The sequence below is a fragment of the Centroberyx gerrardi genome, chromosome 6 (genome assembly GCF_048128805.1).
Source record: "Centroberyx gerrardi isolate f3 chromosome 6, fCenGer3.hap1.cur.20231027, whole genome shotgun sequence".
Taxonomy (NCBI): Eukaryota; Metazoa; Chordata; class Actinopteri; order Beryciformes; family Berycidae; genus Centroberyx; species Centroberyx gerrardi.
Genome location: NC_136002.1, coordinates 21,054,560 through 21,069,116, shown reverse-complemented (window position 1 = coordinate 21,069,116; position 14,557 = coordinate 21,054,560). Strand labels below are relative to the sequence as shown.

Genomic DNA, 14,557 nt, shown 5'->3' with positions numbered 1-14,557 from the left:
TTTTTCCCATGCAGTTCTAAAAGGCAGAGAGAGAGAAGGCAGAGAGAGTTTAAACTCGATTCTTTTTAATTTGAAAACTAAATTACAAAATAAAGTGCATAAACAAAATGCACTTTTTCTCACTGTGAATGGCTCCACAATTGGCCAAGTTACGATGATCCAGTGTCTGATGCTTATGGAGAGCTGAGAAAAATTTGTACTCTGTAATGGATGTGATTTAAAATGTAGCTAAGTACAATACTTCAGTAAAAACATACATGAAAAGTTGAAAAGAAAATTAAAAGGATGTAAAAGTCAAAAAAGTATGCAAAAAGGATACTCTCGTGAGTAAATGTAATTAGTTTCTTCCACCCCGTTATACTTACATACCTATCAAGTACAGAAGGCACTGAATCCCTACCAGCTCGAGGGTTGTTGCTCTGTAGCTCACCCTGACCTCTGACCTCCCTCTGACGGGGACAAATTTCTCTTTCAGGAATCAAGTCCAAAAGATAATAGAAAGCGTAACCTTAACTTGTTTGTCTTCTGTTGCAGGCCCAAAAGAATGAGAGGGAGTCTATTAGGCAGAAGCTGGCCCTGGGCAGTTTCTTTGACGATGGGCCGGGCATCTACACCAGCTGCAGCAAGAGTGGCAAGCCCAGCCTGTCCTCACGGTAAGACCGCTGGCCTCCATTACATTACCACTTTCTTCCTAAACAAACGTGCGAGTGGCTACTGACAAACACACGGCTTTGATTTCCTTCATGTAACTTCACCAGTTGTTGAAGAAGCAAGCAACACACAGTTCTGTTTGTGCTGTTGTTGCTGTTAAATCTGTGTTTACTGGGTTTCCTACATACAATGAAAGCAGTAATTAAAATTCAAAAGAACATGTATATTAGTTGTACGCAAAAACTAAGATAAAAATGAAAGGGAGTAAAGCTCACAGCACTCTGTTTAGATCCATGTCTGCTGTAATGTTTACCTGTGAAGAATAACGTCACCTCAGAAAGTGATGGACAGAGAGGAAGAGAGAATGACAGGAAGGCAGAGCGGATTTGTGCAGGGTGGATGGGCAAGGCTTCATAATCAGCCCATGTGGGTCTCACTTCCCAAAAGGCACATACACACACACACACACACACACACACACACACACACACACACATTACTGTACCTTACTGGAACTCGTTCTAAAAACACTCCAGTGCTCTCTGTATTCTTGTGATCTGAATCATGTGCATTTCTTAATATTTTAGCAGCAGTTTGATGACTGATTGTGATGTTAAATACCACATTGACCATTAAGGGGAAATTGTCAGATGACAAGTGCATGGTATACTTGTCGGGGGAGGCTAGTCATAAACCTATGATCCTACCTACCTATATGTTTGAGCTGCAATCCTCGTGCTATGTCAGCTGCTTGTCGTCAAAAGTTTGTGAACACTTTAGCAGCTCCCACGATCTGGATACAGGGCGCTGTTTGATGCTACCTCTCCTGAAAAAAAAACAATCGACCACTCAGGTCTGATTCAATCAGGACTGATTGGATCTATGCTGTGTAATCGATCACCTCTGTTTGTAATTACTGCATTGAATAAGCAGAATATTGATCCACAGTGGGTTGGATCCACATCTAGCAGTATTCTGCTCCTCTGTGGCCCAAAACACCCCCCCCTCCGTCCCAGGCAGATTGGATCAGACCTACCAGAGGCATCCTCCTGGATCGATCCATATTGAAGGCAAAAGGGGAGATGATTAGAAACACAAGCCCTCATTAAATCTATCCTAGGCCAGTGCTATGCTCTGGAGAAAGCTGGAGGTGAGGGCAGGACGCTGGATGTGTCTGAAGATTTTCTTTTTGCTTTGGCGTCTCTGTAACACATGGTATAGTAAACATATAGTACATACACACACACATACTATTTGCTGGGCACAGCACTCTATATGCATTATCAAGGCAAAGCACTCTGTTGAACTCTTCCCAGGTCAGTTGTATTAGCAGCAGTGGTTGGCTCTGGTCCTAGTCAATTACTGCAGAAACAGCTAATGGTGAACTGACTTGACTCTATCCGCATTTATGTTAATACTAACTCTCTGTTTCCGTCTCTCTCTCTCTCTCTCTCCCTCTCTCTGTCTCTCTCTCTCTTTATTCCCAGGCTGCAGAGCGGGATGAACCTACAGATCTGTTTTGTCAATGACAGCGGCAGCGACAAGGACAGCGATGCAGACGACAGCAAGACAGAGACCAGTCTGGACACACCTCTGTCTCCCATGGTATACACATGACTGACACACACACCTGTTCACACACAAACTAGGGCTGGGTATCGTTTAAAAAATTACGATACCAGTACCAATACCAGTACCCTTAAAGTGATACCGATACCAATAGTACTTCATTCGATACCTTTTTTTTACATTTTGGTGGCATCTCAGCACGCTGAACTGCTAACTCCGTCACATACACCGTGCTCGACTTCACCACCACAGACTGTATGGGTTGTAGCTGCTGCGGTAGTGGGCCAATCACACGTCGCATTAAATCGCAGAACGCTTGCGGTGATTGGCTGCGAGCAAAACCATACAAATCATCTGACTATCATTTGACTGGAGAAGTTTCGATACTACTTGGTACTGGGTTATTCCGGTCGATACCTTAAAGGTATCGAGTACCGATACCCAGCCCTAACACAAACTCACACCCAGTAGCATTTTCTCAAAGAACACAGGAAGGAAAGAAAGAGACCTTAAGCCTGGAAATCACGTGGATTTTCTTATGATATGGTATACAGGATTCACAGAATATGAATGAGTCAAAGTGTAAACGGAGAATTGTGTGTGAGGTCAAGACTGTGATAGAGAGAGAACAAGAAAGAAAGCGAGAGAAGGGGGGGAGATATTCATTATGATTCAGAGAGATAGCTGTCGGTTAGTGGGTGTATGAAACTCTTTGCTCACGTTTTCTGGCCCGTTAACCAATCCACTGGCGGCAAATGAGAGGTGAATTGGAATACGCTCGCTATGGCTACGGATGACTGGCCACATTAACCTCCTGTCAGCCCGAGACACATTTAACAGAAAGAGGGAGAGAGAGAGAGTTATCATCCCTTTACATGTTTATCCTTGCTCTCCTCGGGTCCTGGTCTATGTAGGATGACGCTCCTGTCAGCGTATAAAATCATCATGTGAAAATACCAAGACCACGTTGACATTAATCTTCTGACTTACGTCTTTCTTATCTTTCCCTCCTTTACCTCTGCTTCCACCTCCCTTTATTATACCCCTCTCTCCTCTTCTGTGTTTCTCCCTCATTTCCTCTGCTGCTCACTCTCTCCATCACATATCATCCCCCCCCCCCCCACCTCCCCCCCCTCGTCCTTTCTCCCTCCATCCCACCACCACCTCCCTGCAGTCCAAGCAGAGTTCGTCCTACTCGGACAGGGACACCACAGAGGAGGACTCGGAGTCTCTGGAGGACATGGACTTCCTGAGTCGACAGAAGAAGCTGCAGGCGGAGGCCAAGCTGGCGCTGGCTATGGCCAAGCCCATGGCCAAGATGCAGGTGGAGGTGGAGAAACAGAATCGCAAGAAGTCTCCAGTGGCCGACCTGGTCAGTACCAGAGCTCTACTGCTGCCTTTGCACTGTCAGATTGTCGGTGTCCTGCAAAAAACCTCGTACATCCATGAAGTCAGCTTTTCAGAAAGTGAGAAAACTTTGGCTAATATTTAAATGGAAAAAACCAGGAACAGACTATATGATGACTTATAGTCAGTGTGCAAGTCCTATGGATGTTGCGATGATGTCACAGGTGCCACTCCCTCTCCTCCTCCGTCCCCTCTCTTCCTCTACGCCCATTAAGAGGAAGGAAGGCGGTGACGACCGTGTTCATCATTATTTCATCCATTTTTATCTGCCTCACTGCCTCTTCAACAGCATACACACACACACACACACAACAACACACACACAGCCTTACAGACTTAATACACAGACACACACTATATCTCCACCTGGACTGGCAGGCAGAACCCTTTACTTATTCAGAGCAGAGAGGGGGAGGCTCGGCCAGGCCCATCTATAATTCATATGTCGGAAAGCATTGACTTAGGTGTTTAGGGATGTAGCAGTGCTCAGCAGTCAGAAGACATCACTGTCACATCAGGACACAACACAAGGCCAAGATTAAGATTGCATTAAGGCGAGGGCGGCCCAGACTGTCCATAACACCAGAGATCTATTAAACTGTATTCCTCCCTCAAACAATCACTCTATCATTATAGCATTGCCAGTTAGTTTAATTCAGTTGCAAGTAAATTGGACTGTCCTACCAGTTTGTCAAGGGCAAAGATTGGGAATTTGGCCAGCACACTAAGCCTGTTTCCATATGCCTGCGAGTGTGTGTGCTTTCCTAAGTCTGTACGAACAGAATCAGTGAGGGAGGTGTGTGTGTGTGTGTGTGAGATAGAAAGAAAGAGAGAACGTCAGAGAGAGAGATGTGGTGAGAGGGTGAGAAATGTGGAATCACATGAGCTACACACTCTTAATTCAGAGAGGAGTGTACTTCTTCATTCTAATCATATATTGAGTCATTAAACAATACTGGCACTGAATGCCTGGAGGGTAGTTTGTGTTCTAGCCAGGTCGATGGTATGATCAATCTGCCACAGAAACTCAAGGCAGTCAGCAGACCAGCCTGTTGAGTCAGGACTAACACCAACCTTAGCTCTCCCATCGCCCACGCACGTTGCTTTGGTCATTTTGTCTCTCTGTGTCACACTCAACAGTCACTGTCTTCTGTGCCCGCTGAAACTGTGACACATGACAGAGTGGAATCTCTATAGCACAGTTGCCTCACTGCCAATGCGAAAGTGAAAGAGGGGTGAGAAACTAAGCGAGAGAATCAGCCAGGCACCCACACACACGGGCACACGTGGCACACGCACACGTTTTCTCATCTACGGTTTGTCAAGACATGGCATGGAAGAGGGAGGGAGCGAGAAAAGAGAAAATGGGTGTTAGAGGGAAAGAGAAAGAATGAAGACTGGTTGGATTTTCAAGGTGCGTGGGAGGGGTGGAGGAAGGAAACAGTCTGGTAAACAAAGAGCACATTATCTGTCGGTGTGTGTGCCTGAAAAAGCCCGCGATGCTTTGTGATTCTCTGTGATTCTCTGTGTTGCATCACTCTGGGTTGACATCAGACCATAGAGCAACTGCTGGATGGAGATCGCACACACACACACACACACACACACGGCAGAAGCATGGGAGAAATACAAATTCAATGTATGTACAGGGATCACACAAACCGCAAACACACTAAACAAAGGCTCGAATATCAAAAGAAAAGTTAAAAGTGCTGCTTGGAACCATATTTGTTTGTGGCAAAGAAACAGGTGCTTTTTCAGATAGATTCAAACTCTGGAACAATATGAGTTTGGTCCTTTGTGGCCAAAAATCCAGGGAACTCCATTACAGTATATGGAAACATTTAATGTTCATTCATGGGCAAAGACAGGGTATCATTTCTTGCCCATTAATGTCACTCCACCTTTGTCTATGATTAAATATCAAACCTTTTCAGATGGACTGATTTTGTGCCACATACTACAATGTTGCCAACAAACCTCTCATGGTTTCAAAGCATAGAAAAAGTTCATTGAAAAAGTTCCTGTGAAAAGAGAGACTTTGTGCTGTAAATTTAAGATGTTAACTGAAGGAAAGTGAAGCAGGTGTCCAGTCGGCAATACTGACCTCTGCTGGAGAGTTTAAACTTCACACTGTCACCGGGTTCATCAATTGTTCATCGTATAAAACGCCATGTCTATCGCTGTATGTTTAAGTACCTGTGTCTCTGTGTGTTTACTGGCAGCTTCCCCATATGCCTCACATCAGTGAGTGTCTAATGAAGAGAAGCCTGAAGCCCACAGACTTGAGAGACATGACCCTGGGACAGCTCCAGGTCATAGTCAACGACCTGCACTCCCAGATTGAGAGTGAGTTGAACACACACACACACACACACACACACACTTACACAGTCACTGACCTATACTTTCAGTCGCAGAAATGAGCAAGAGCGTAAATGGGGAAAAAACACTCACACATGCTGACCCCTACTCTGTGCAGTGGATGTGAAAGTACTTCTATTTGTGAAAGTGTATTCACAGAACTATACCAGTTAACAGCTTCCCCAGAGCTTTTACTGTTACTGCTCTGCACAGATCATTGATCCTGGTACTGGGGGATGAACAATTTCACATCAGTGCTCCAAAATCCCCATGACTCCAGAATAACAACCTGCAGCACAGACTTTCCCTTCAAAATCTCACTAGCTGATGTTTCATATTCTCTGGCATAGCTAACGAATAGGACCAATAGTTGGAACTTGTGCTAATACACCACCACTGACAGTATTTTCTTCCTACATGTGTGATGTGAAAACAAGCACATCACTGCTGTGTTGTCCCATTAACAAAAATGGGTTTTTTTAATGGCAGCATGTGGTACTTTTATAACAATCCTCAAACTAAGAGTGTGAGATTTGGTCATTTTAAGCTATCAAATATTGGGCTTTCACGTTTTATTGACTTAAAGTAATGTAAAATCAGTGGGGGTCACAACAGAATACATGTTATGGCCGACCATGGTCATCAAGGCATCTAGAGTATTAACATACTGTAGTTATGATGTTGAAAAACTACTTACAGACACCTTCCCTCATGGTCTTTCTCTAATTTCCAATTCTTTTTTTCATTATTATTAAACCTTTATTTAGACAGGTAATCTCATTGAGACACGGGGTCTCATTCACAAGAGAGACCTGGTCGGGCAAACGTACGTTTCCAAGCTCAAACATAGTGTTAACCTCTCTCTAGCCTGACATTGTTCTCATATCATTCCCTCACTGTCCTCTGTCCTCCAGGTCTGAATGAGGAGCTAGTACAGCTGCTGCTGATCCGGGATGAACTACACATGGAGCAAGATGCCATGCTGGTTGACATAGAAGACCTCACCAGGTAAGGAAGGACTTACTCTCTGTCTCTCTGCCTCGGCCGTTATTCTTTCCCTCATCTGGTATACTGTACTTTTTCCCAGACATTTTCCACATCAAATAAAGAGCCCCGCTGTAAAGAACAGCTGTACGTCTCTCACACCAGTCTCACCGGCTGTTCTCTCTCTCTCTTCCTCAGGCATGCTGAGAGCCAGCAGAAACATATGGCCGCCGAGAAGACCCCATCCAAATGAGATGCCCTGCCCCGCACCGCTCCACCCAACCCACCCTGCCCAAGCCAAACTAAGCCCCTGCTCCACCCTTGTCCAAACCAGACTCCCCCCCCCCCACCACTCCACCTCTCCACCTCTCCATCCAAATCCTGCCCGCTTGTCCCATGTTTTTTGCTCCTTGCTGCGTCCCCCTGTCCCCTTGTCTACCCTCCTGTCCAACCTACTGATTCCAGTGGTGGCAGCAGCACAGAAGAAGGCCACCCCCCAGAACCCCCCCCCCCCCCCCCTTTTCATTTGCTTCTGTGGTTTATCCCAGTGCTAAGGACGGAGGAGCACTTCCTGCTTCCTGGGCAAAGAGGAAACTGATTGTGTGTTGTCATGGATACTGTCCCCAGCTTCCTGTGCAGTGATCGGCCTTGCTTCGCTACTGTTTCTTTTTAACTTTCTACATTCGCCACTAAATTATAACTGTCAAATGCAAAAATTGTGGGAAAAAATAAAATAATAGTGAAAAATTTAGTAGAAAGTCAGTCATGAGAAAAAAAGAAACAACATTGTATAAAAAAAACTATGAAAAACTAACTTCTTCAGACCATTTTAAGTTGGACGGTAATTTTCAAGTATTTCAAAGTCAACCTCTTTTTATTCTGCACAAATGGTAGTTTTCAACTGAGAAATGTTTATTTGAAGGTGCTAAAAGAGTGTAAAGGAAACATGCCTGCCTTGTAGTGGAGTCGTAGCTTTTGGTAATACGTTCACTCTAATTGCTCTTCAACATTTTGTGAATGTTGATTTTCTGACACGAGTCATTTTAAATGAATAAGTGTGTTAATATCGTTTTCATCCTATTGTATTCAGAAACTTTATTTGAGGGAAGAAATGTTTATGTACAGATATGTAAAATAAAGAATAAACTTTGTTTCATATATCGTTTGGTTTGTTGTGCAGTTTGTTCAGTCTGTACGGTTGGTACTGGTACAGAGAGACTACGTATGAATACAAGTGTGCCCACTGAGACAAGGTTAGCCTTTCAAATGAACTTCCTTTTTCTGGTGAACTGATGACCTGATGATTCTCTAACCAAACCCACTCAAACTAAACTAACTCAAAATATGAAACATTATTCTGTATGACTCACCTCTCCTCTCTTTCACTCTATTGCCTCATCCCCACTCATAGAGCTTGGCAGAGCAGCGCAAGAAAGACGTTACTGCTCTAATGGGAACTTCACATTAATTAGGGCACCCCCTTTCAAATGAGCATTAGAAACTCTTTTTAATGTGAAAAGTGACAAAATGGGGCCTCCCCCTTCACTAATGAGTAAAGTACCATCATAGGTAAATGTATAATGAATGGTCACTTAGTGATTGTGCTTTGTATTAGCTCTACATGGACAGAAATGATAATTCTATATGACTGAAAGGTTTTGTGATGAATGACCATGTTGTTTTTCAAGAAATATACAATAGGCAAACTAGAAGAAGTCTCTCTGGGCGGGTCAGTTATCAGAACAGTTATTTACAGACTGATTGTGTGTTTCGCACTTTGTGTGGTGAAGCCAGGACAGGAAACTCCTCTCAACCACTCGCTCACCGCTGCAGTATCAGGGGATGCACTTCCTTTCAAAAGGGAGTTGAGCACAACAAAGGCAATGTATGTTTTTTTCCCCTGAAAATAGAGAGTGGAAGGTGTGGGGAGAGAGTGAATCCATGCTGTACGTCTTGATGAGAATTCCACGCTGTTGTGTTCCAGTTGAATTGGACCGATTTACACGTTTTCTCTCTGAAAAATGTAGTTCATTTAATCTGATTGTTATAAGGTTCCATGACTTTGTCCACACAGGGCATCTGAACACACAAAATAAATTTTGATCATTTTCATTAAATTTTGGGTGTTTTATTTAACTTTTGTACACCTGTGGTGTTCCCGGTCAAAAATGACCAGTCATTAGAAATGAATGAGTGAGACTACAATTAGTGTATAAAATTGAGTTCAGGCACATGCCCATTCATCAGATGGACACACTTCCTCTCCCAGACCCCCACATGCATGTGTGTTTGAGCACACACACACACACACACACACACACCTCACTCCCCTTCTTGGCTTCCATGGCAACCCCCACGGGAACCTTTCCCCAATAGAATCTTTCCCCCACGGGACCCACACCTGTTGGCATTCTCACAAACAATCGCAACATTGTTTCAATAATATATAGAACTTTTCTCGCAGCTCTGGTATATAAAGCTTTTTTGAGGCCTTGCCATAAATGCAGTGCATGTATTTGCAAGGCACATGCAACAACCACCACGTATTGTCCAACATGTGCATGAGAACACACAAAATGTAACCACCATTGATTGACAGATTGTGAACATTTTAATGTTTTTGTTATTGTTAGTAATACTGTTATTGTTACTGTTGTTCTTTAATGTGTTCAGACATTAATTTTGTAATATAGTAAAGTTTTCATGTGTAGTTTTGGGCCTATGTCCTTTCTTTACTAATAAAATCATACCGGTCAGTTTTGACCGGGAACACAACAGATGTTATTTTGTGCTATTTAAAAACTATTTAAAAATTTGAAAAGGTTTCAAAACAAATGTCCTTGTTAAACTAGTAGTCTGTGATAAATAGCACAATATGTTTCATCTGAGTATTTGTTATAGTCAAGTAATCCATACATTATGCTTTTTTTACTCAAAAACGAGTTGTATGAGCTCAGGTCAATGAGGCCTACAGGCCATAAATAGCAAATAGAAGTCAAAACTTGTAATGTTCACAAGAACTTAAGTTGATAAAAAGATTAGGTGATAATATATGTATTATTATGGATTTATAATCAGCTATAATGGGGCGGTCATTTTGGACCGGGAACACAGAATGAATTAACATGAAACGAACACAACAGGAGGGTTAATTCCAGCTTTGATTTAATTTGCAAATCCTACATAGTTCATGCATGAGCACATACCTGCATTACATGACATACTTCTCCTGGCATGGGATTGTGCTGGGAAACATTTGATCACTAACGCAGTTTGTTCACCTCAACCAAGAAAACGGACCAAAGTGTGTCCAGAGACAGTCAGGCGGTGAAGTCCTCGCCTCTGGAAGCACTTGTGTACCCCTACTGTCCTGGGATCTTTCCTGCATCTGCCTCACTGTCTAAATAAAAGAAAAATATACCAACGATGAGCAGACTACCCGCGTTCCTTTTAAATAGGAACAAAAGTGCATGTTGTGTCCCAATTCAAACAATGTCAACATTGTCGAGGCTGGTGTCATTCTGGCACAGTTCTACCAATACATTAATTCCTAAAACTGACCAAGGATCCTGTTATGCAAATTTGTAAGCAAGATAGTTAATATTTGAGTATAATGGTGTTGGTTCCCATAGATGCTCTTTCAAAGCAAAGACCATTATCTAGTAGTATTATATGTCAAGACCCCTCCCCTCCCTGTGTTGGGGTATCCTGTATGGTCACTACAACCACATACAGGAATTTAGGAAATTTGAAACGAAAAATCAATCAAATCCTATAGGGACTTGGTGTGTGACCTTAAAGTAGGCTACTTCATGGATTTTTTTTAATCTCCTATGGCAATTGTTCTCAAAGTGGCGTCTGCAGTAAAATGTAGTAAAATGAGGCAGGGCTATAGTTTGATTTCACTATAATCCAGTTCACTAGAAATTGTCCCAATTAGACAATGTGTAAGAATGACTATTTTAATTATAGGTTTCACTCTCACCATCACTATCTCCTCACATACTGTATTGTAGACAGTTATACAGCACAGGACTAAATAAATAACAACAAACAAAATCTTAACAAATGGGGGTCTGTGACATGAAAAACGTTTGATGTCTGTATCACTGTGATAGGATATTCCCATAATATTCCATTTGGACTTTTGCTATGACATTTGTATAGTACCTTTCTAAAATTAAATGTAATTTTTTTCTTTAGGGCAAAGGCAGAAGAAAAGGAGGAAATCTAAATGCTTGGTATACAACCACGTGCAGTTAGACAAATAATGATCTATTCATTACCTACAGTACTGCGTTAAGGATTATGGGAATGGGGATAATACCGCCATTTTTCCAACTGAAAACTGAAACTGGTATTGAGCAAATGCAATTCAAAACAATAAAAGCATGCAAAACCGCAACTTATCTGAAACCGTTTCGCCATTACATCACATTTTAAGTTCACTTCTTTCTTTCCCGTAGGCTATAGTTGCTTTCTCTCAAGACATGAAACAAACATAATGACTTCCTTTTTTCACTTAGACGGCCAATGAAGGACGAAGAAATTACGTATCTGTGACGTTTTGGTTTTCTTTTCACTCACAGTGTTGATGGGCGCTCCTGTAGGCTCCGAGGGAATCCCCTACTGGGCGAGCTGCGCCTATAAAAATCACATCAGATAAGAAGGCAGCATCACACTGCTACGGATTTACCGGGTTCAGTCAGAGATCTCTATCTAATCAGAAAGATGGCAAACTTGAATTTGTGTAAGTCAATACCGGGCCGAATGGCACAAATGACCAGCCTAGAGATTAGATAACCTACCACCACTTTTCTCATCAATATTGCAAGATTATTTGATGATTTCTGGCTATTCGTTCAAATAACCAGAAATACAACATATGGTTATATTGTGTTTTATCATGCTGGTTTTGGATGTTGGAGACCCATAATGTGTTGATTGTTATTATTCTCCTGCCGTGCAGACTTCACCAGCTGTGCGCTGCTGCTCGCTGTGTGCTGGCGCGCATCCACAGGAAGCCCGGTGCCCACTCCGCTCAGCCTGAGCGCGGAGAAGTGCGCGCTCTGCTCCACGCTCTCCAAGGCGCTGCTGCAAAACATCACAGGGCTCCTGAACAATGTGAGTACAATTTCCATGTAACACGCTGATGTGGAGATAGTACACTGGATTAATTCTCTCTCTCTCTATCTCTCCTGCCCTCTCTCTCTCTCTCTCTCTCTCTCTCTCTCTCTCTCTCTCACACACACACACACACACTACAAACACATTTTCTTTTTTCTAAACAATTCTTACTCTTATTTTGTATTGCAGGAGGATCTGTTTCATGGCGTCAGGTGTCCTGATCAAACTGTGGTGAATAATAAAGCTGAGACGGCGCTGACCTGCGCACCCATTCTGACACAGGTTATTAATGTATTCTTGATTCAAAGTATGAATGATCAAATTATATTAAAAAGTGATTTTTAGCCTCATTTTTTTCAGAAAAGGTTTGATTTTATCAAAATCCCAGGGTTAGGTTTCCCTAAAGTGTCTTAAATTCATCTCTGATCTGTCCACTTGAAATGGAACAAGATGTTAGTGCAACGATGCTTTAGGAGACCTGACTAGACCAATAAAATAAGTTGGCCTACAAGTTTCTTACCTACTTTTTTTACCTTCTAGATTTCAAGTTGCACTGCACACAAGATTCCATCCTTCAGTGAGGTAAGCTTTTGTTAAAATGTCCTTTGTAAATGCTTTTTAGGCGTATCAGACATATGAAATATAGATTATATCATAGATTAGGCAACCAGTATCTATTTTACTGAATTAAATAAAGCTTTACTTAAGATTTATTGTTGATGTGCTATTCTGTAAGATTTAGCTAGAACATTTTACACTACATACCCATTCATTCACTCACTGTGTTGGCAGTTGGTAAAGTTTTTTTTTTTTTATGCAGACAGATGATTGACAGCACATTTCTCTTGTTTGTCCCCACAGAGTAAATGTCTGGAAAAAATCATGGAGGACCTGGCATACTATTCTGCTGTTATTCAGTCCTACCAACTAATGAATGCAACAGAAGCAGCACTACTTGACCCAACACTGGAAATTATACAGAGACTGCTGGAGGTATGTTTGTGTGTGTGTGTGTGTGCGTATGTGTGTGTGTGTGTGTGTGTGTGGGAGGAGTGAAAAATACACAGAGAGAAACAGAGACAGAATCAAAGACAGAAACAGTGAGAGAGAATCTCCTGGGAAATAACATTTTCAAGTTGCCTCACTAAATCTTCCTTGGTTTACACAGAAGTGCTTCCTGATGCCAGCTGGAGAGAGAGAGTCTTCAGAGGTATTTTTTTCTATTCCTTCTTTTTATTTGTTCCCTATTTACTCCTTACCACTGAGTTTTAAGTTAAACTAGAAAAGTGAGATCAAAATCAAAATAAGTGCAATTATCTAATAAAAAAATCCTTGTAATTTGGCGATATTGCTTGCCAGTAGTATCTGCTGGTCAGAGCCTTGTCTGTGTCCTCCCAGACACATAGGCTCACTCGGGGTAGCATGCTTCTGAAGCTGCCAGTTCATCCATCTGAACCCATGTTGTGTCCCTCCCTGTTGTCCTTTAGGAGAACGTCTCCCAGATGTGGGGAAACGAATCCTATAAAAACAGGCTGGAAATGTGTAAGGTGATGAAGGGTTTCCATATCCGGACCATCACCATCAACAGAGCGATGGGCTACATCTCCTCAGGAGACCACAGGCAGTAAGCAGCTAACATCATCATCATCATCATCATCATCATCACCATCATCATCAACATAATCATCACCACCATCATCATTATCTGAATGTCTTTAATCATCACAACTAAACAAGCTATCACTTTCCTAGTCATTCACTACCATGATTTACAACTGTTAACCAAGTAGTGCTCTGCACTGGACATGCAGCATGAGTATGCTGCTTGTTGGTTAGTGCTCAGGCATAAGCTAGCTGGTTAGAGTCCAGCGTATTGGCTCTGAGAGCTGAATGACACTTATGTTAATGTTAAGATCATCAGTAGGGGCCATGTTGGCCAATATAAATACTTATGTATGAATGTATTCCAATATTTTGGGAAAATGTATCTATTTATTTGGTGTTTGAGATATATTTATTCTATTTATTTATTTGATGGCCTATGATGTTATTTATTATTGAGTATTTATAATAAAGTATTTATTGCTATCTTGTGTTGAAGTAGAAGTGATTCTCAATGAATACCAATGAGAATGAATATGGAAACTGATAATGCCTATGTAACTGAGATAACATGAGATTAACTACAGATAACATGAAATTAAAATGTACTCTGGTGACTGTAAGAAATGAAGGGAAAAAAAAAACATGCAGGAGATCTTTCTTTAAAAAAGGATATTTTATTCAGTCAAGATTTGCATCTTTACCATTATACCCAGAGTCCTTGGAGGGACCCAAACCTGATAATATATCAAACAAGTGCAACGAGGATGGATTGGAATGTTTATGGTAAATTGTTTAGGGAAAAATCATCTTCTCTGAATGTAAACATTATTGCATTAAGTTTTCTACTGTC

General features: G+C 41.9%; 2 protein-coding genes across 4 annotated transcripts in view; both read left to right on the top strand.

The window, feature by feature from the left end:
* The window catches only part of schip1 (schwannomin interacting protein 1), a 191,158-nt gene extending 183,025 nt beyond the window's left edge, over nucleotides 1-8,133 (top strand). For all 3 annotated transcript variants that reach the window (XM_071927546.2, XM_071927538.2, XM_071927554.2), the window contains 6 exons: nucleotides 535-653; nucleotides 2,139-2,256; nucleotides 3,395-3,592; nucleotides 5,853-5,976; nucleotides 6,906-6,999; nucleotides 7,174-8,133. In XM_071927546.2, coding sequence (XP_071783647.1) covers nucleotides 535-653; nucleotides 2,139-2,256; nucleotides 3,395-3,592; nucleotides 5,853-5,976; nucleotides 6,906-6,999; nucleotides 7,174-7,228 — 708 coding nt within the window. In that variant the 3' untranslated portion in view covers nucleotides 7,229-8,133. The remainder of the gene's footprint in view (nucleotides 1-534; nucleotides 654-2,138; nucleotides 2,257-3,394; nucleotides 3,593-5,852; nucleotides 5,977-6,905; nucleotides 7,000-7,173) is intronic.
* Nucleotides 8,134-11,706: 3,573 nt separating this feature from the next.
* On the top strand, nucleotides 11,707-13,730 carry il12a (interleukin 12a). Its single transcript, XM_071927917.1, has 5 exons — nucleotides 11,707-11,725; nucleotides 11,945-12,099; nucleotides 12,292-12,384; nucleotides 12,964-13,095; nucleotides 13,590-13,730. The coding sequence occupies exons 1-5, from the start codon at nucleotides 11,707-11,709 to the stop codon at nucleotides 13,728-13,730; spliced, it is 540 nt and encodes a 179-aa protein (XP_071784018.1).
* The last annotated feature ends 827 nt before the right edge of the window (nucleotides 13,731-14,557 follow it).

Bases quoted from the DNA above. Each gene is read 5' to 3' on its own strand.
- il12a (XM_071927917.1), top strand. The intron at 12,385-12,963 runs GTTATTAATGTA...TTGTCCCCACAG, and splicing joins GCGCACCCATTCTGACACAG to AGTAAATGTCTGGAAAAAAT. The intron at 13,096-13,589 runs GTATGTTTGTGT...GTTGTCCTTTAG, and splicing joins TTATACAGAGACTGCTGGAG to GAGAACGTCTCCCAGATGTG.